The sequence below is a fragment of the Colossoma macropomum genome, unplaced genomic scaffold, assembly GCF_904425465.1.
Source record: "Colossoma macropomum unplaced genomic scaffold, Colossoma_macropomum, whole genome shotgun sequence".
Lineage (NCBI taxonomy): Eukaryota > Metazoa > Chordata > Actinopteri > Characiformes > Serrasalmidae > Colossoma > Colossoma macropomum.
The window spans coordinates 1-22525 of record NW_023495369.1 but is presented as its reverse complement, the minus strand read 5'-3'; the positions used below and the strand labels follow the sequence as shown (position 1 = coordinate 22525).

The window sequence follows — 22525 nt, the reverse complement described above, 5'->3', positions numbered from 1 at the left end:
ACTGCTATCCCATGACTTTTGACATGTCAGTGTATAATCTTAATATTCATGAACAAGTTACACTTGTTATTGTTGCATATTTAATAGTTTTAGGGTAATTATTTAAAAGAGTTATTAAAAATAAGACACATCGGTAATGAGACATAGATATACCACCTTGTGGTAATGAGAATAAAAAGCATAAACATACACCAAAAAACTACTGTATAGACTCTGACCAAATCAGCTGTGGGTAAAAGTCAGAGAATGAGAGAAGATAAAATAGAGTGAGAGAATAAAGGAGAGCAGGGCTAACAGACAGTGAACCATAGAGTCAAAAATACAAGCTGAAGAGCATAAATGAACTGAGAAGAAAGAAGCAAAAGAAGAAAAACAATCTTGGTAAAAGCAGAAGCAGAAGAGGAAGCAGGAATATGTGCATTAATTTTAAGAGCCTCAATAGCTTACATATGAAGGAGATCAGGGAGACGTATGAAGGAGAAGCCAGAATAGAAGCAGAGAGGAACCTCATGAAGATCATCCTGCCTGAACTCCAGCAGAGAATCTGGGAGCTCATGACAAAGAAACAGAAAGATTTTGATTGTCAGATTAATGAAAAGGAGAGAGAGATAGAAACACTGAGATAGAGAGTCAGAGAAGGACTCAGAGAGCGAATCACAGCAGGAGGAGATGATCATCAGGAGGACACTAGAGGACTGTTTAGCAGGTTAACACAGCAGCTCTTTTGGTGGACGGGCAGAGATCCAGTTATAATCACTCAGTCAGATCAGTGAAAGCTGCTGACTGACTTTCATTCACAGCAGATGCACTGATTTAACTGAGTGTTGAGCTCAGAATTGGTGAAAACTTCCCTCCCTGCAGTGTTACTGCATTTCATTTTACTGGAAATATACAGTATGTTACTGTATTACTGCAATGTTACTGTATATGGTTTTGCTGTGATTATACAGTGTGTTATTGTATTAATGTATATTTTAGTGTAGCAGATTTACTACTTTCAACCACAGCAGAATCAGTAAATTGAATGATAAGAGCTGCTCCAACCATCAGAGTGAAGAGGAAAGATCTACTGTGATCTGTTTAGTGTTGTCTTCTGCTCCACCTTTACCTCTTTTATATTTTTTTATTTATATGTAATTCAGAAACCAACTGTACAGTAAAAGTTTTATATTAGTTGAATTGTCAGAGTCCAGATTTAATCCCATAAAATCTCAGACCTTTTACATAATAATTTTTCTTATTCAGTTACTACATGGACTACAATGCAAATAGGCTGAGTTATTCTCAGGTGTAAGTAATGAATTACTTTTACTCTCGTTACTATATTTGAGTACAGTTTTCCCTGTAACTGTACTTTTTGTAGTAGAATTAAATCACAAATTTGACTCTTACTTGAGTGAATTTTTAATGAAATACTTTTACTTTGCTACTTTAATGTTTCATAAAGTTACGGAGTAAAAATAAATAATAAGCGTATCAGCTCAGAACCCAACATGAACAAAGCATGGTTAAATTTATAAGATTCACCAATCAAAAAACAGCAGCTCTGGCAGGAAAAACACCACAGAGATGTCCAGTTTAGTGAAGAAGGAAAGAGGAGGACCTAACCAGCTCACACGGGAAACAGACCACGTCCAAACGGTCATCTGTATTCATTTTCACATGAACTAAAGAAAATGGTGTTTTTGTCAGCAGCCAAACACAAAACCTGCTGAGATCTGCTCTCACAACTCAACTCCAGCCTGAGGCAGCATTAGCCGAGCTAGCTGATCTCAGCTAAACAGCTCTAACGGCTGTGAGACAAGAAATCTAGTCTAATATAGGTTCTTCATCAACTCTGCACAGTGATTCTGCCGCGCTGTCGTTGTTCAAGCTGACTGGCCTGATCTGATCCCTCCCCACCTCCCCGCCCTTTCTCTGTCTCTCTCTCTTCCTTTCCCCCTCTACTTCTCTCTCTTTCTGTCCCTCTTTCTCTCCCCCTCTCTTCCTCTGTCTCTCTCTCTCTCTTCCTCTCTCTATTTCTGCCTTGTTGTTTGTCTTTAACTGTGAGAGGCTGTTAGTGTTTAATTGTAGTCTGTCTCAAATTGCAGTAAAAGTCTGATCTGTATGACGAAACTCACAACGCAAACATTTTCAATAATCATTTCATCACTTCTCATATCTGTCAGTGATCAGGAATCTTGTGACTGCACTTCCAACAGCTGATATCTGTGTGCATGTCTATAAATTTTATCCAGTCCTTTTATCCAGAAAAGGTGAGCTATTTTAATGATTCACTGGTAAAAAAAAAACAGCTGTCTTCATTATATCAGTATCTTTCATCTGTGTAAACTTGGAGCTTCTACAGCACAGGGAGTGAATACTTATGCAAACAGCATTCTCAGTTAGTCATTTTTTGCCACAGAATATTTTAAATAAATAATAATTAAATATAATAATAATAAATAAAACCAATATTTTAAATAAACTTTTTGAGCATCGGTCTTTAAAAACACAATGACAGTAAAATTATTTAAGTGTTGTTTATAATCCAGACAAATCTGATGGATTTCTAAGGGGTTGAATACTTGTGTATTGCTTTCTTCTCAATCATAAACTCATTGAGAAGAAAAAAAAAGGAAAAATAGTAAAGTACTTAGAAAAGTAAGACTTAATCTTTCAAGCATAATTTATGTTTTTCTCTTCAGAATGTAATTGAAGTAAATATATTTAGTTTCATTAAGATTCAAGCAAAGTACTATTTTTCCAAATATAGCAAGTATAATTACATAAACAGTTTCTACCCCTGACTGCTACCGCACTCTACTGACAACTACCACACTCTACTGACTACTACCCCACTCTAATGACTGCTACCCCACTCTAGTGACTGCTACCCCACTTTACTGACTACTACCACGCTCTACTGACTACTACTACCCTCTATTAACTTCTGCTACACTCTACTGACTACTTCCATACTCAAATGTCAAATCAAGATCAAGCACGAAACAACACACAAACACATCTCTCGCTATTTATAGGCATGTAGTTGTAGGTTAATCTGGTGGATGCACACCATGGACTTGCATATACGCAAAATCACACATCATAACGACACATTTTCAGTGTGCAAAATACACCCTGGTATTTGGGGGGATCCCATGTTGGCTCGCTAATTCAGCTGTTGGCTAGCTGCTCATTCGCCATAGCGATGCTGACGACAATCAATGACAACAAAATGTTTGGTTTAACAACTGTTCTTCTGGAAATGCTCTTCTCTCTTTTCTAGGTGATGTGGCCTTCCACACATTAATTTAATAAACATCTCTTTTGTCTTCAGTTTCAGAAATGAGTAATAATTCATTCTTCATTCTTAGGCAAGGTTTCAGATTTACAAATATGTTAAGACATATTGTAAAAATTTTCCGAGGTGTCTCAGGCATAGTTACAGCTGCAAGGCCATGACAGACCAACTGGGTGAACCAGTTTGCTAGAGCACCACACTAAAGCAGAACAGTGCTGCATCTGTAATCAGTCAAGAATACCAAAAACAGAAGCTCTCTGATTGTGGGTGAAGCAGGCTAAACGATGACAGCCTAACGTCATAATAATTTTCATTCTGAGACATTCAGGGCGTCCAAGAGGTTAATTAGGGGATCCTGATCCCCTTGGACCCCATGAATTTCACACCTTGTACATTTCCACAATTGGGTCTCCAAATTCCCAAAAAATAACACAGTGTTAAATATATTTGAGTAAGTCTGTGTCATGTTACAACATTTGATCATTGATTTTCTGTAGCTTGTATACCATTGCTAGGCTTGCTACATTTAAGAGACACATTTCATGGAAAAACAGATTCTCCTTCTTTTGGAAATTAAAAAAAATAATAATTAATAAACAATTTAAACACTCTTTCAAAAGTGTTAAAATGTAGTGTCCACTCCACAGTTTATACAGTCCATGAAAACAAAGCTCCAAAAAGGTCATTTTGAAAATGTATAATAGTTTATTTAGCATTTACAAACAAATCACCCAATAGGCCTACATTAGTTTAGCACCACCCCCAGCACCCACTGAGCCTCCATTCATTCCTGCTCATTTACACTGAAGTGATGTGTAGTGTTGTTACTGCAGAGTCTGTAGCACCTTTTTAGAGATAAACAGTTCAACATTGTGCTGTTCCTCACTGTGGATTATATTAGCCTTCAAAAGGGTCCACACATCTTAAAGGAGTGGATGAAGATTTTTTTTCAGTGTCTCTGAGGATTTCAGTCCAAATTTAACAGATTCATCAACATTCCAGCCCAGACTGCTTTCTGAACAAGATACACTGCAGGGCAGCCAATCAAAACATGTACATATATCAGTCTTAAATGCACAGTAACACAAAAACTTCTACAAGATAACGAGAGGTTGGAAAATGATCATACAAAAAAGTTGACTGCTTTTGTGACAATTACTGTCACACATACATTTTTTGCATTTATGTTAACTTACATTTCACTGAAACATACAATTCCAGACACGCTGTCTCACAGCCCACAGCTACAACTGAGCATTGGTGTAATAACAAATAACAGATAGACAGATGGGAACATGCGCACTCTGCAACATATGTACGCCATAATTCAATCTCTAAGACCAGAAACAGAGTTCAATAAAGAATAATAATAAAAAAAAGGACTTTTTAAGAAACTTTGTTCAAGCCAGATGCTAAATAGCTAATGCTAGCTAACACAGGTGTATTGTGATCACTGTACATTTACAGCTTTCAAACATGCTCTCAGTCAGAGGCTTATATGACCTGCCTAAACTACTGTGACATTTGCAGAGTTCAGTACAGGGTTTAGAAAGCACACATGCACACAACTACATACTCACTCAACAAAGCATTAGTTCTCTCCCCAAAACATAACATTCACACGACTGAAGTTGGTTTCTGTCATTGACTGTATATGTGTACATGTAGACATATAAACAATGTTTATGTAGACATTTTAACACAAAACTGAACATTTTAGCTCTGATCACATTGATGATGAATGTACCAGCTGTGCTAACTGCATTTTTCTTTTTATCCTCGAGGCTGTAAAAAATGTCTAACACAGTAACTCTAATACAGTTACTAGATTCAGAGGTAAAAAGAGTTGCTGGCTTCAGCAGTGTTTGTGTGTTCACTGATGGTTTAGTGGGTAAATATGACATACATTTTATTTATTTATTTTTTTTCCCTACCTAATCCAAATGCAGTCAAGGCACATTTGGTTTCCAAGTTTTGCTTCTAACAGTGCTAACAAACACCAAAAGTAAATAATCACCAAATCAGTTTCCTCAAATACATGCCAAAATCTTCACACACCTCAACGTCAACTTCATCATGTCAGTTAGTTTTTAAATCCATTTAGGAGAAATATTGGTAAAGTGTCATGAACACACCTTATTTACACATTTAAGCTAAAAGTGGAACGACACAGCATTTGGTAGCGTCATACTCAGAGTTTCTCACTACACTATACCAACCACTACACTATCATCTGCATAACGTCCTGCTTCCCATACTTGCTTACAGTCAGAGAGTTAGAAGTTGCATATCAAATAACGATAAACTGAAATTAGGATTTTTTTCTGTTGCTAAACGGAACAATGAGATCTAGTCTGATGGTCTGGTACATTACATTCAGTAAAGTCTCTGTGTAACATCTCAGTGTGTGGGAGGTGATGGAGTCTCCAGCAGGATATTCTAACATCTACAACAGTACCAGCAACATTTTTATAGATGACACCTCAAAGAAGTGAATCCACACTGCAAAAAATATCTTAGCAGGCGTATTTTTGTTAAAGCTAGTCGACATATCTGATATTTCTCATTATGGGATTGTTGTATACATAAAATAAAATTATTTAACTTGTTTCTAGACATTTTAAACTCATTTAGTGATTTTATTAAGTCAAGTTATTTCACTTTATTGGCTATTAAAATGTCTAGGAATAAGTTAAATAATCTTATAGTAAGTTTAGAACAGTCTCAAACTGAGAATATCAGATATACAGACTTGATTTAAGATCATTTTACTTGCTACTATATCATTTTTGCAGTGCAAGGTCATTGTGCTCACTTTCATGCTATATGTATCTAAAGTTGGCTGAAATCGGCTTCCTACTCTTCGTGGTAACAGTTTTGAATTAAACACAAGAAATTGGTTAAAAAAATGTAACCATAAAATGAACTACTAATAAGTGAAATTAGTATTTTTACAACCATTGAAGCTTCTTATTCAAATTTTCCATTCCACCTTAAATGGTGCTGCTGTACTATTCTGTGTATATTCAGGTTCAAACATGTACGGTTGAGGCTCATTTGTGCAGAAAAATACTGCCCTCAAATTTGTAATCAGACATTGTACTGATTTTCTGACTCTCTTAGCTTCTATGTTACCCTTTAGCATGTCTGTGTTGTGAATTCCTGCCCTGTCTTTGGTCATCTTGTGTGGAAAGATACCAAACTGCACTCAGGAAATAAATGATTCCGGTTGTCCTAAATGGCTGCACCTTCTTTTAGCTACACAGAGAAGTTTTTTCATTTTTATAGTTCATAGTAAATCATACTCTGTTCTAAACCACATCAATTTGTCTGTGTAACCTTAATTAAGACCTTAATGCACGTATTTGTGGAAAAGGTTTGAAGGAATATTTACTTCTAGTGTGACTTAGTAACATTATCCTCGTAGCTCTGGTTCAAAACTAAGAAGCCAAAAAAAATGAAGCCAAAACGTCTTGGCTGATCTACTCCATTTGGGGATAAGGGCAAAAACTGTAAATCTGATTTTTTGCTGAACTATTCCTTGAAGTGGTGGAATGCTTAGTGGTGGAGTGTTTGTTTACAGCCCCAAATGGGAAACTGTCGCTTCTAAAGGTCCACTAAGACCTGCTGGGTCCAGATTCCAGTTCATCCACTAAGAAAGGCTGCTTCTGTTTAAGAACTTTATAGAATTCTGCTTTCACAGCTTTTCCTCCTGAGTCAAGAACTCTGTACAAGATCCTCATTTGTTTCTGAGATGGTGCTGCAGTTTGTATGTTGCTGTACATTTCAGCAGTGATCATGTTTTTACTGTGTAAACAGTCCACCATCTCCATCACTGAGGAAACTCTCTGAATGAGCTCTATTCTGTGTTCATCCACAAATGCAGCTCCTGGAATAAAGATTAAAATAATATTAAAATTATCATTAAAGCATTCTTTTTAAAACATGCCAATGTTCAAGTAAATGATGCTCCAAAGACTTTTAGCATGACCACAATTATATTACCATTATAACCCTGTCCTGCAAAAGAACAGATACAATCTATTCTGCTACTCAAAGGTTTCTAATCAATATGCAAAGCACATTTCACTTAGAACTGTTATGGAAAGTTACACTGAACATGTGTGCAAGACTTACTGATTGTATTGTTATACCCAAAATTTTAGCCACTAGAATTATGTCTGTCATTTTGAGATTTAATAATTTGCTGAGGGTCTCAAAGCAGGCTTTCATGACCAAAACAACTTTCAAGTGTAGCTTTGAATTTTTTTAAGTTAGCAAAAAGAAAACCTGCACTAAACAAGCAGCCACCCCATGATTGGTCCTTCTTTGTTCTAATTCAGTCAGGATAACTGTGACATGTAGATGTTCTTAGTTCTTATTGCATTCACAGTTGTGCATTAAGTAAGAACATCATACCTCCTTCTGCTGTAGGTGGGCTCGTCTCTGTACTGTGACCTGAAGTAACAAGACAGAAATCAAAACTTTGTGAACACCTGAAATACAATGACTTCAGAATAATGTTTTCAAAGAACTGTAAATGAACATCTACTTTTGTCAGTTAAACAAAAGTTCAAGAGAATTTTACAACATGTCCCAACTTTTACGGAAATGGGGTTTGTATATGCAGGGAATAGAGTACCAGAGGTGTAGACGAAGTGTGGCCAGAAGTGGCCATGGGTGGCCAGTGCCACCCTAGAATGAAGAATGTTCACCCTCATGGCCACTGCATCTGCAAAATGAGACAGTCAGTCATTATGAATCAGCCATCATCAATAAAGCATCAGTTACTCTTTTTGGTGAAAAACCGCTATCAGGGTATTCGCCAATCAGTTGTAAGAGTCTGATGACAGTATTAAATAATTAGCACGTCTTAGTGTTACAGATTAATTTGCTGTGCAAATAGATGAGTGAATGTGTGCTGGGACCCTTCAGCAGTGCTGCTCTGTGAGCTAAACTGTTACTGTTGATGGTAAGATGAGTTAACTATCAAACAGATCTCCAAATATCTATCACCACTCCAGGGGTGGAGCTTGTATTTTCAGTATATGGGTACAGAGCTACAGAAATTAAATAAAGCAAACACTTTCCAAACACCGTAAATAATTACTGTAAGCAAAGTGATATTAAGCTATCATGCCATAATTGCTACTATGGATAAATAATGTTTTCACTCAGTAGAACAGAGACACCTTCTCTCGCCATATCCTTCCATGTCAGATCTCTATTCAGCTGGTTGGCCTTTCTATGTCATTACACAAATGAAGAAACCCATTGAATCTGCTGAATTTTTCCCCACTGCAGTGGTAGATTTTGCCACGCCACAACCCATGCAGTGAGGGGAAGTTGCTAGAGGATCTGCACCAACACTGATTTCATATGGTTTGTCACTGTCCACCACAATCCTGCAAAACTACTTCTCCATATGTAAAATTAAATTCTACCTGATTGTAGCCTGTTAGGAATGACACAGCAATTTCAAGCACTAATCAAAATATGACTGACATGTGATGTCCTGATAAGCATTTGAAAGCAAGCTGTATGATTCCATGAGATCATATACAGAGTGATTTTCTGTGTCTCAAAGTTAAAGAGGCAGCCTAGGAAGGCTGCATTTCTCTGCCATACATTACTGATGGTTGTTCTGTTTTGTAGGACCCTTCGAATGTGGCCGAGAAATGCGTCTGAAAAATCTGAAGGACGCAGCTGGTGTATCCTTCAGACCTTCAGTCTACACAACTCTACACTCACAGCTCAAAACAGTTTGAAAAACAGCAGAAATTTACTTCTTTAATGTAAAAATGCTGTTGCTTTACTCCAAAAACGATAAATATATCTCGAGGCTTGTCTACATAGTTGGTCGTAGCTGCTCTGCTATCGCTCACCAGTTTTTTCAGTTGTTAGAAGGATCTGATGTGGTTCCCACACCTCCATGCCGTGCTTATCCAAAAGACTTACTGTAACCTCCTCAACCTGAAGAAACACCACAAACGTGGGGTGATAGTTTGGGCCATAGTCACACTTAAATTTGGCAACCTAGGAAAACAAATTGACCTCATGATAACATCCTTAAAGAGGTAAACATTACAGAGCTTTCTACTTTCAGTGTCATCATGAGGTGGTACTTTACCCTCGGTTCAGAAACATAGGGGTCACAGCGTGGTCTGTATCTTTTCCCAGGGATGAGTTCACATGCAGAGCTGGTCTCAAAATATGAGACACCTTTATGCTTTTGCTCCACCTTTGGTCACAGGAAAGAAAAAAAAGAGATATGTGATTATATGAGCCAGTTATGAAATTCATTGCACATTAAGGGAAACAAGTCATTATTTTGAGATGAAAAGTCAAATTTTCAATACAGTAAGTCAAAATATGGTCAAACAAACAATACCTGCCATAAAGGTGCTTCTATTCAAAAATTATATGATCAAAATGGGTTTATATTACTCGGGTTATACGTTATGAAGTTGCTGCTGTTCATATGCATGAAAGTTCTAAGTAGATCATCTGCAAAACTGACCATTCCCACCAGTGTAAACTGTTTGTAGACCACTGACAATTAGTGACCATTTTAGCAAATCTGTCCCTAGTTTTAAACAGGGCTCCAGAGTAATGGACAATGTTAGAATAAAGTGACAGTAACACTTTACCTCTTTCACTGGAACATTCTCTGGCAGTAAATGAATGTATAGTGTTTTCCTTTTTTGCTTGCCCATCATTTCTTTATAGAAGAGCAGCACTTGGGCGTTTATGGGACTGGGATATAAAATCATTTTCTTTAGAAGTCCAAAGAGGGAAAGGCCTTGGATGTTAATAATAACATGTGTGTTTGTCACGTTCAGTGGCTGTATGATCTCTGTATTATCACCAGTGAAATGTGCCACCACAAGCTCAACCTGGTTTTCCTCTGTAAAAAAAGAAAAGGAAAAGAAAGAAAAAACACTGTAGGCTATTCACAGAAAATAATGTCTGACATGCTGATAAATTTAGGGAGAACTGATATGAGGTTTGCATCACTGAGTTTTCCTAGTACGTCACTGGAATTTGTGCTTGAAATGAACACAGCAATTATAGTCTGGTCTACGTCACCAATTGTCTAAGCGAAAAAATGCTCTAGGTTAACAGCACCTCTGACAGGACAAACTTAAATATGACATAGTGCTGCAAATTGCAGTGGGCAATTATTATTTGTTTGCTGAATTTTAGTTATTTTACATATGTTTGAAATATGACCACGGATTTTTAATAGTATTCAAAGCATAATACATCCTCCCTCATGCAATTGGTAATGTGTTATTTTCTTGAACATTTCTCCTTCAAACATTTGGTAACTCACTTCTAATGTCTGTTCACTGTAGATGATATTTGTCCAGCAACACCAAGCAATGGAGTGCATCATCATTTTAGATAAGACCAGACTTCATGTATGTCAGTGGTTCCCAACCCTGGTCCTGGAGGAACCCCTGCCCTGCATATGTGTGTGTTGTCCTGCCAAAGACCTTGGTAACCAATGGATTAATTGGATCAGGTGTGTTGGGAGCAGGGCAAACTCTAAAATGTGCAGGGTAGGAGATCCTCTAGGACCAGGGTAGGGAACCACTGCTGTTTGTCTTTGGCAGTGATGTGGGTGTTTTGCTTTGCATACCTGACCAGTCTATAGCAGTTCTAACAGAATTTTCTTAGTCTTCCAGATCTTATATTGACTTCTCCTTAACTTCCATTTCTTAATTGCTTTTCAAACAGTGGAAGCTGTTTAGATATTTTTTGTCATCGTCTCTTATTTTTTAAAGAGTCACCTAGGTTTTTGATGCTCAGTCAGTCCACTGAATGAGCCCATAGCTGCTGAGTCTAAGGAAAACAATCATGTAACGTATTACAAAATTGTTTACATCTGACTTGGATTAGGGCCTAATGAGTCCAATCAGCTCTGACACAGAGTTAATAATAATTATTATTACAAAAAATATATAAATTATATAAATTATCACCTGAGAGGGTGCCCAAGCTTATGTACACAATTTTTTGTTTTATTTTTCCCAATATGTTTAATTCAACAACAAAAAAATGATGTTGCGTTAAATTTGCATAAACACATTATATTTAAATTTTTAAGAAGAGGTGATATTAATTTCTTTTCTAAATAAAAAATGTGTCATTTCTTAATCCTTGATCAGGTTGACCCTTAATACATCTTACTATGTGCCTCATACTTTCTTTCCTCACATTTTCTACAGTGTATTAAAGTGTTGCATTTTGTGCCCACACTTGAGCAAAGTTACCACAGTGCCTTGTCTAATTGCACTATATGTGTTACTGTGTGGTTTTGTAAAAAATAGGCCATTTATGTTGTACCAAAGCCTTGGAGATATACAGTTTTATTCATAAGGTTGGGATGACAAAGTTCTTGATTTTGATCTAAAGAATTAGACTGCATTCGTTTGGTGGCAGAACTAAAGATATCTAAGCTTCCAACTAGGAAAAAAACACAGAAATAATCTGTCAAGACGTTCCACTCAAATTTTTCACTGAAGGTTATATGTTATTTACAAAGCACAGTAGCAAGATAAGCAAACATTTAGAATAATCATTTATGTAATAATTGTAATTGTATTTAACTAAAATGTCTGTAAAAATTTGAATTTGTTAAAATGAAATTTACCATATTGTATCTCACAGTGTGGGAGGTGCAGATGACTCAGTGAACCTTCAAAGCAGTCAATACTGTATAGAGGTCCTGCAGGCTGCATCTGGCCTAAACCATCCAAGAAACGGGGGTCCCAGGAGTCTATTCTGTACAGCACCTCCCCTTCGCCCTCCATCTCAAACACAAGGTTGGTGAACCTGCACTGAAACTGACCAGCAAAAGGGCACAGAAACCTAAAATTAAGAGGAGAAACATGTAAATTCATCTTTCTTAACCTGACTGTGCTTTGAATTTGAATGATGCCATAAACTGACGACACATGGTACCTGAACAAGTTATTGTTCTTAGTCTTTGAGGTGTTTTCAACCATTTCAGGAAGGAATTTTTCAGCAGCTGCTGTGGACAACTGTGGAAGTGCAGAACAAAACGAATCACAAATATTGTAGCATTCAGTGCTTTTAAAAGAGACACAGCTTTCTGCATAAATAGTGCTTTATTATCAGCTGTTGTGGGCCACAGCTCTAGACTGATCCCAGTTCCTGTCTACTTTGACACATGTCCCCCAGTGAAAACTAGCTCCAGTTTTTAGCAGAATAATCCCATGAACAAATGCTAGAGAACTAACACTCTACAATTAACAAGCAGAACATTTCCCGAACTCACTAAACTACCCACTCCTTACAAAAGTCCTCATCCAAAAGGTTTTGAACTGAACTGGATTCTCTTCTGGGGCGAGCTGGGCTGGGGGACTCCCTTGGCTGTGGTGTCATCTCTATTGCCTGGTCCAGGCAGGCAGCCAAACACCAACTCTGTGGTGTCCTCTTCATTGGAGTTCTAGAGTGGAGAGACTGAAGCTGGGCATGTGACTGCTGCGATGGTCCATCCTTTCCCGCACACTGGTCACAGCAATGAACAAACAGCCAGAGTGTCAAATCTGGTGTCGCTGGAGGTGACGACAACAGCGGTGACACTCCTCTCAGCCGCCTTCCACTTTCTCTGACATCCTCAAATTATCTATGCTGGCTGTCTCTGTCTGCTCTAACACATGTCCCCTGCCAAAGACTAGCTCCGCTTCCACAATAAGAGTCCTTAGCAGAATAACCCTGTGAATAAATGCTAGAGAACTAGTACTCTAAAATTAACGTGCAGAACATTTCACGGTCCATAAATATTTGGATGTCAACAAAGTTATTGTTATTTTAGCTGTCTGGCAGCTTACTGGAGTTGACATTGAACAAAGAATATGAGCTGTGCAGAAATGACAATATTTCCATACATACAATACCACCCATTTTAGGGGCCCAGAGGTATTTGGACAGTTGGCTGATCAGCTGTTCCATGGCCAGGTGTGTATCCCCTGTGTGTTAACTCTTAATATGAATTTCAACAGAGTTGTCAATGCTAAAGAAACAAGCCATTACAAGGCTGACAAATCACAGAGAGATAGCAATAACGTTAAGTGCGCCCAAATCAACTATTTGGTAAAGGAAGAATGCACTGATGAGCTCAGAAGCATCAAAAGACCTAGAAGATCACAGATGTGAATAACAGAAGAATTCTATCCTTGTTGAAGAAAAACTTCACAACAGTTGGCCAGATTGAAAACACCCTCCAGGAGGTGGGTGTATCTGTGTCGAAATCAAGAAAAGACTTCACTGGAGAAAATACAAAGGATTTACTCCAGCATGTAAACCTTGGTAAGCCACAAAAACAGGATGATCTCATTAGGGGTTGCCAAAGAACTAAAAAAAGCACCGTTCTGGAACAACATCGTAAAAGACACTGAGACAAATACCCACTTGTACCAGAATGATGAGAAAATAAGAATATACACAACAAAAAGGAACTGATAATGATCCATAGCATACCATGTCATCTGTCAAGCATGGTGGAGGCAGATGCAGATGGACTATGACCCAAAGCATACCGCAAAAGCAGCCCAATTAGTATTAACATAGTGGTAGTATTTAGAAAAATAAAGGCTAATCATAATTTATAGTATCTACAGTTATATAACAATATGCATCGCTGATGCATGTTGCCAGTTATGATGTAGGAAAAATCAAAGACATGAGGAATACTAAATGTGAAAAAAACAGGATGTCAGTAGTGAATGAAGTCTGCTATGGGATTGTGCAGTGACACTACTGAAGTTTTTTTTCAAATAAAATGTATCCTGTTCATAACTCTACATGTATTTTCATTCTATATATGTAGTTTTTTTAAATACAATATTGTGATAGCATATAATCAAGTGATATAAGTTTTAGCATCATTTTATAACAAGATCGCCAACTGGCCCCTTTGGACTACTTAACTGGCACCAATGCAGTCACATGTTCATTGTAAGGGTGCTGTGCAGATGCTGTGCTACAATCTTTTACCAAGGAATCAAAAGAACTCACACTAACTCCAGAAACGGCCTTCTCTGTAGAAAAAAATTAACATCATAATCACAAATAAATTTATTTATTGTATTATGTATAGGGTTAGAATATAGTATACTGTGAGCTATGGGACATAAATGATTACATGTGTAGTAATTTGCTGTCAGTGTTCAAGGACTCAACTTTAAATATGAAGAAGCACCTAAAGAAACTTGAAGTAACTGAAGATGCACCTGGTTAAACCTGACAGCTCAGTGAGTTTTCTATAACCATACCTGTGGTGTCTAACTGTAGTTTGTTTTAAAACTCTAGTAATCTAATAGTAATCTGACCAGGTCGCTGAGACTGTTTGAACATGTCAGTGATGAATAGTGCAGGAAATCAGAAGAAACAGCATTTTTATCCATGTTGTCTTAAAAACTGAAAACAGCTTTTGGTCAACTCCAGTCAGTGAATCAGTGAAAGAAGGAGTGATCATGTTTTAGATTGTATAGGACCAAGTTTTATAAACCACTGAAAAAACGTAAAAAATAAAACTACGCTAAACATAAATTTTGTTTTGTTTTTGTTTTGCAGTTTTTGAATATTGTAATCATCGAATTTATCAAATTTTATTAAAAAGTCGTCGTGGCTCTACAGTGTATTATATCGCTGTTGTTGGAAGAAAACCTTATTATCTCCATTTTCGTTGTTTTTCAGTTTTTAACGTAATTTGAAAATGCCTGTTGCCCTTTACATTGTTTGTGAATTTAATGAAGAATGGACCAAAAGAAATTACCCAAAATGACTTGGAAAAAAGTCTGTTTCCATTGACTCACATTAAAATTAAAGTAATTTTTTTTTCCTTTTATTGTAAAGTTGTCTTACATTTGAGATAAATGAGAACTTTATGTGAGCATAATGAGAATAAATTAATTAACTGACTATTACGTTTAACACTCATTCATCTTATTATGCATCCTATTATTTTTTTAATCTAAGACAAGAAAAGCAGTTTTCTGAAATTGTTTGATCTGGGCCATGTTGGGCCTTGTTGAACTCTCAAGTCAAAAATCTGACTGCAAAATATTTGTCTGATTTGATTTGTTGGCTATTTAAGAATTTAACGCTATTGCTTCCAATCAAAACGTAATAATAAAATGTGTAGCACTTGCAGAGTTTAATTTCAAATATCTTTTGAATAAAAACAAGCTCAAAATTACAGATATGTATTTCTTAGTTCCTAAAAATCATTAGTAATTTCTTAGAAGACCCTCTGAAGTAGACTTAATTGTTCAAAAGAATCACAGAATCACTTTTCATTTGCAACATAAACGTATGTTCATACTTTGCTGTTGGTTTACACTGTCTTGTTGTTTGATTGTCATTGCATGTCAAAAGTACGTGGACAGCCATACTAATCAGCCACACCCATTGCTAACAGACAAACACAGGTAGTACAATGGGTCAAACTTAAAAGCTCAGTAGCTTTTAGACTGGCACTACCACAAAAATACAGTTTGTCAAATTTCTGCCCAGCTAGATCTGCCTTGATCAAATAGAATTGCTGTTTCAGTGAATTGAAAATGTCTAGGAAGAACAACACAGCCATTATAAGGCAGGCCACACAAAGCTCACAGAACAGGACGGCCATCGGAGCGTAGAACTGTGCTCTCTGAAGTGATGAATCACGCTTTACCATCTGGCTTTCTGATAAAGGAGTCTTGGTGCCAGGAGAATGCTATCTGCCCAATCGCATAGTGTTCCAGTGAAGACGAACCTTAATATACAATATAATGACATTCTAGAGAATTGTGTGCTTCCAACTTTGTGACAAAATTTTATGGAAGGCCTTTTTCTGTTTCAGCATTACAATTCCCACATACACAAAGTGAGGTCCTAAATGAAATAGTTTGCTTAGTTTGCTGTGAAAGAACTTGACTAGCCTGCACAGAGTCCTGACCTCAACCTTATCAAACATCCTTATTATGAACTGGAAGACTGACTGCAAGCCAGCCCTCATCACCCAACATCAGAGCTAATATTGTAGCTTGGCTAGAGGAGTTAAGAGGTGGGTGAGCTGATATTGATGCCTCAGATGAAAGTGAAATAAAAAAAGGCATTATTTTGGGAACCTTTTTCACCAAAGTCTGCTCTGTACTTGAGCATTTTTGAGGTCCATTCTTCTACATTTACTAAGCAGCTACCTCAGACTTTCAAATGTCAAATATATCCAACACGCTAATCAACTGTTTCTAATAACAATTTTAAGGCCGATTTATACACAGAGGTAATTTAAAGTGCATATATTGCTAGCTGTCAGTGACAACTTGACAACATTTGAAACAATGATAGTCACATCACACACACTCAGATCACTCAGAGCCCTCAGAAAGGATTGCAACACAAATGGCTAAAAAGGACCATTTTAAGCTGCAACCAAGGGATGTTTGCAGCACGAGACATGTGACAAGTCACATGTGGACGTTTCGTAATGTAGTTCAAGCAGGAAAATGGCAGTAGTCAGAAAATACATAACTCACAAAAAAACGAATGAGAGAACACACTTTCACACAGACTTTCTAATGAAATCTGTTAACCATCACAGATATAGTTGAAAGAATATCCATAAACACATCCACTACAATTCATATTTACCAGAATGAGATAGGTGTGCATTCCAGAGCTATAAATAACTGATCATTTCATTACTATAAAGTCAGATTTTCACTCTTACAATATTATAACAATATAATATATAAAAAAAATCAAGTGAACCAAAAATTTTAAAGCCATTTACTTCAAAGCTTTTTTGAGTTAACTAAACCTAGGCTATTGATGAACCTCCACCAACACGCCCAGAGATTAACAGTGTATATCTGTCATTGCATTTTCTTTTCTGATCTTTTTTATTACTCACCAGTCCACCGAGCAGATTGCTCCATTCTCAGTCTCTCCTCTTTTGTCCATTTTCTGTCTGTCTATAAAAGTGAATAAAACAGTGAGAAAATTTCATGCACGATGTCGTACTGTATATGATCAATAAATGTTTCTCTGTTTAAATCACTGTTGCTGTGTCAGTATGAATCACTGAGAGCTGCTATCAATAACAGTAGAGAATCTGCTGATTGCAGCTGGTTTAAACTGTTACTGTGTTTGGTATCACACTGGATCATAATGCAGACATTTACTTACAGTAGACTGATCAACATTACAACCAGAGTGATATTACATTACTATGACAGTTGCATAGTTTAAATGGTTTAATTTTCTCTCCAAAATTATACACTGACTAAATATTACATTTTTAATTAAAATAAATTTATTACACCAATAAATTGAAGGTTCAAAGTATTATATATGTATAATATGAATGCTAATGTTTTAATTTTTCTGTCTAGTTTTTAATACTCTTTAATTGTATCATAACGCTGTTGTGAAGAGATACACATACACATACATATTTAATACTAATTAACCTTAGTGGGGCTAATGCTCTGTCAATAGCAGCAATTTAGCGATTCAGTTGAGTGGTTTAACTAGATAAACTATCATGATCAGCCAATCTAAAAGAAAATGCCTGCATAATTAAGAGATATTTTGGTATTACTATTTATACTACATTATATTATATTTTATTATATTTAATCTTGTATTCTAGGAAACAAGAGAAATAGATCAGGGCCTGTATGGTAGATAACTGAGACATTCCTATTAGTACAAAGTCCTCCACATGTGCAAACGGTATCATCAGAATTATCTCATCACTATGCTCACATAACTAAACACTGAATGTGGCCTTTACAGAACACTGATCAGTATTAACACTGTAACATTATATATTATGGACACCAATGTGTATATCCATATATTTGGTCATATATTGACAGTTTTTTAAAGGAATGTATACCTATTTAGAATAATGTGCTCACCTGATAAACACAGACTTTAGGAAATTGAGTCGTCTCTGATCAAAGACCAAAAAAACGTACACAGTACAGATAAATACATTCAGTCTTTACAACACAAACATTCTTCATTAACAATCAGCACATCACAATAAAAGCACTACACACTAAATTATACTCACCTATCTCTGGTTCTAGACGTGGCTGTGAAGTGAATAATATAATGTGAAGATTTCATGCACGCAACTAAAAGTGAATTACTCTATTTGAATATTAGAAACACTGGAAATTTAACAACACAGTGAAATTCTGGGAGTCAAAAAACAGTCTGAAGATTTAATGCTAGGAGTCATGAGTTACATTTAAAAAAACTAACTTCTCTAATCAAAACATAAAGAACACGACTCTTCCTACAGATGAAAATGTAAGAAAGGCTATAATTGTCTATATTTATCCATCAAATACCTTCACTTAATGCTGAGGTCCAGATTTTTACACATTTTTAGTGACTTTTTATTGAGAGCTGCTGTTTAAATATATAAACAAGGACAATCACTGAAAGTGTACTTTAATATGTTAATCAGTTTCACATGAATAGATAAATTACATCAGCACAAATTTTGCCTAAAGAAGTGAACTGAAAGACAGCAAAGTACTGATGTATCATATTTAATTAATGTGCAAATAACTGACACATTTGAAGTGTGTAAATTCACAGTTTTTTCAATGCTTGTGATGAAAACAGGGGAGCAGTAATAAACATTGAATAAAAGGAGAAAGTGATTCTTCCTCTTAAAATCGCCTCCAGACACTTTAAGATCAGATCTTTCATGTTCATCTAGTAAATCTGTGCTGAGAGACTCTGCAGACTGAATAAGAGAAGCTGATTATTCTTAAATGAAGTGAATGGAAGTGAAGGAGATGAAAGGATCTCAGTAATCAACTGTGGGAACGAAGGAGGGAGGTTTGTTCATCATGTGAAATTTACCTGAAACTCAATATTATGTAGCTACTTGATGTCTGTATTGAATGTAGTTCATGTGATAAGAGTATAAAATCAGTCACTACCAGCAGAGAAAGAAGGAAACACAGTTATGTACTTACGCCTTCGTCTGTGGAATAAAAACAGAAGGAAACACAAAGTTAGTCAAATCTTCGCAAGAAACATACCATTAGAAGACTTGGAAAACAGTCTTTATTTCACAAATCAGAATCTCCTTTTCTCATCTGTACTGTAGTTTTTCATCCTTCACTACTGAACTGTCACTCAATCCTAATGCAACTCCATGAAGATATTCAGCTAAACAGTTAAAGTGTAAACCTACAGCAGAAACTCAACCATTATAGAAATGATTCTATGGATTCTACTTCATGGAGTGTTTTTTGTTCTTTGTTCTTGGGTTTTATTCAGAGTTGAAGACTTACATGGAAAAGTTCCAAGATCTAAACACCTATAGATACAAAACACCATCTATTGTAAAATATTTAAGGATGATTAGACACCCAGGACAGGTATTACACATCATATTTATATACATATTTATATTTATTATATATATTTATGCTTAGGCACATGTATGAACACATTTACAATTTTTTTTTTGTTTGTACTATTTAATATTTGTATATTTATCATCTTGCAATATATCTCTCAGAAATAAGATAATCTCATGAGATAAAAAACTGGAAATTTAAACAATAAATGAAAAAAATAAATAAATAAATTTGTTTGTGCACCCCTGATCAAACGTTGTTATTATTAACAGTTAAATGAGTAGAAGACAAACTGATCTCCAAAAGGCATAAAGTTAAAGATGAAACATTCTTTTCAATGATTTAAGCAAGATGTATTGTGTAGTGTTCAGTGTTTTGTACAGTTTCAGGGTGAAAAATAGGAAAGGAACACCATGCAAAAGTTTAGGCACCCCAAGGGATTTGAGCTCTCAAATAACTTTTGCCAAGGTCTCATACTTTAATGAGCTCCACTAAGCAGCTGCCTAGCAGTCTGAAAATGAAAATAACTGATGCCTACAAAGCAGCAGGAGGCCATAAGGACAGAGCAAAGTGTTTTAAGATGTTTTCAGAGAACTGCTCGTAGGATTGCTAGAAAGGCAAAGTTTTTGGCCACAATAAGCAAAGGTATGTTTGAAGAAAAAAGGTGAAGAATTTCAAGAAAAGAACACTTCTTCAGCTGTAAAGCTTAGGGGTGGATCGATCATGTTTTGGGCTTGTGATGCAGCCAGTAGCATGGTGAACATTTCACTGGTAGAGGGGAGAAAATATGAACAAATTCTGGGGGCAAATATCACACCTTCTGTAAAAAAAGCTGAAGATGAAAAAAAGATTGGCTTCTACAACAGGATAATGATCTGAAACACACCTCAAAATCCACAACCTCTACCTCTACAGGCCCAGGCTGAAGGTTTTTACTAGTGAACTCAGTTGTATTAAGGTGCACCTACTGCTAACATAGGAGTTCAAATGCACACAAAGCTTGTGCAATCTTCATAGAAAAGCATTGACAGCATTTTTGGTAAAGGCTCATTTGGCACATTCACTTACATTCAAAATAAGAGAAAGATTAATTATGCTATGATAAAACTAATACTAATATTTTTGTTATATTTTAGTAAAATTTAATTATAATATCTTTTTTATCATTAAGAAACAAACATTAAGAATCATCATTATCATTAAGAAGACAATAATGTTATTGTTGTCCACAGACATGACTGAAGTGTGAACAAAGATGCGCAGTTTCAGTTTTATCTCCTCACTATGCGCAGCTCAACTCTGAATACGCCCCATTTTGTGTCTATAGTTTATGGATCAGCAGCTTTAATTAGTTAAACAGGATTTTTTGTGAGAGTCAGTCAGCAGCCTGTAGTGACGTCACATATTAAATATAATATTTTAATAATTAATATTTATTGTGCGTTAAATCAGTGTTCTGACTGCAGTCTATAGATTTCACTGGATGTATAATCAGTTTCACTTTTGTTCCCATTTGAATTTTTCATTCAAAATATTTATTTTGTTCTTTTTATTTTCTTCTAAGTTTTTAGTTCAGCTGCAGTTGTAAGTTTTCCACTGTGCAGTCATGATGTGGAGGTTTAGAGTCAGAGTGAGAAACAGAGTCACTGTTTTTTCTACTGAAATGCTCCATCTGTCCTTCACTCCACATTAACATCATTTATCCTCTGTATGTTTTACCTCCTTTATCTGAACACAACACCATTCTGAACACCTGTGTTTCTCATTTCTGTCTCTTCATCTTTCATTCTGAGATGCTGATGATGATGATGACGATGAGTTTATGTAGAGTGAACTTCTGGAATACTTACGTCTCAGTGGTAGTCCTAAGTCCACTGTACACTCCTCTGTTGTGTCTCCATTGGTGACCCGACACAGATAATCTCCTAAATCAGACCATCTACAGTCTCTGATCTGTAAGGAGACGTTTCCTCTCTGCAGCTCCTGAGTGAACAGACTCACTCTGCCCTCGTAGCCCCTCCCCTGTCACCTGCCTGTTCTTATAGAGACAAACACAGTCCGTCCCCTTAAACCACCTGATCTCCATGGCAACAGCACTGATTCCAGGAGACAGATGACAGGAGAGAGTGACCGCAGAGTCAGACTGATACACTTCATCTTTATGATGGGGTCCAATAAGTTTAAACTCAGCTGTGTAGAAACACACACACACACACACACACACACATTTATAGTTGTAGGGAGCACAGGGAACACACCACATTTCCCAGCAATGTTCCCCCACCAACGACAATTCATCAGCGTTTTAAAGAGATCTGAGCCAAAGACTGTTTTCAGAGCATGTAAGTAATTTTTTTCAAAGCATTTATTTATTATTTTTTTGGTTACTGAGCTGTTTGTGTAAATCACAAAATCCAACTTATGGTACTTTAATCACCATCTTGTTGCGTACAGTACAGCACCGTTTTGAAGCACCTGGCAAGCTCACCAAGTGCAGCTGGGCTTAAGTACAACTAAGCCCACTTTTGGTAAACAAGGACAAAGTAAATTTTGCCTTTTTGTTCCACATGTTTACACAGATTTTAAAATGAAAAAGAAAAACCTCTGAAAACATGATTTTTCTTCTACTTTATTGGTGTCTTTCAGATGTTAGTATTTTGGTTTTAATAAGTAGATTAATAAAACTGATATTAACAGTTAGTAAAGCTGCAGTTATTTAGAAATAATGCGCCATATTTTACTGTTGTGTGTTGTCTTTATTTGCTGTCCAACATTGGACAAAAATAAAATTGTCATTGTTGGCACACAGTCTCATGTCAGTTCTGGA

At 36.3% G+C, this 22525-nt stretch overlaps 1 protein-coding gene across 6 annotated transcripts; it reads right to left on the bottom strand.

The window, feature by feature from the left end:
- Positions 1-5603: 5603 nt before the first annotated feature.
- Positions 5604-21886, bottom strand: LOC118801906 (NACHT, LRR and PYD domains-containing protein 1b allele 5-like). 6 transcript variants are annotated; one of them, XM_036562313.1, is made up of 14 exons: positions 21549-21886; positions 19309-19316; positions 18387-18408; positions 18229-18263; positions 17217-17277; positions 12613-14358; positions 12257-12336; positions 11946-12163; positions 9937-10193; positions 9417-9527; positions 9172-9322; positions 7929-8018; positions 7706-7744; positions 5604-7175 (listed from the first exon to the last, which is right to left on the bottom strand). In XM_036562313.1, exons 6-14 carry the CDS (start codon positions 12622-12624, stop codon positions 6904-6906), a joined length of 1230 nt encoding a protein of 409 aa, XP_036418206.1. In that variant the 5' UTR covers positions 12625-14358; positions 17217-17277; positions 18229-18263; positions 18387-18408; positions 19309-19316; positions 21549-21886; the 3' UTR covers positions 5604-6903. The 6 variants fall into 6 exon arrangements, with proteins under 6 accessions (XP_036418206.1, XP_036418205.1, XP_036418208.1 ...); XM_036562312.1 differs by having other exon boundaries at positions 14336-14358; XM_036562315.1 differs by having other exon boundaries at positions 11946-12138; positions 12257-14358.
- Positions 21887-22525: the final 639 nt, after the last annotated feature.

Coding starts and splice junctions, on each gene's coding strand:
- LOC118801906 (XM_036562312.1), bottom strand. CDS start 17,241: ATGGAGCAATCTGCTCGGTGGACTG. Junction 14,359..17,216: donor GCAATCTGCTCGGTGGACTG/GTGAGTAATAAA, acceptor TTTTTTCTACAG/AGAAGGCCGTTTCTGGAGTT. Junction 9,528..9,936: donor AGAATGTTCCAGTGAAAGAG/GTAAAGTGTTAC, acceptor CTGTGACCAAAG/GTGGAGCAAAAGCATAAAGG.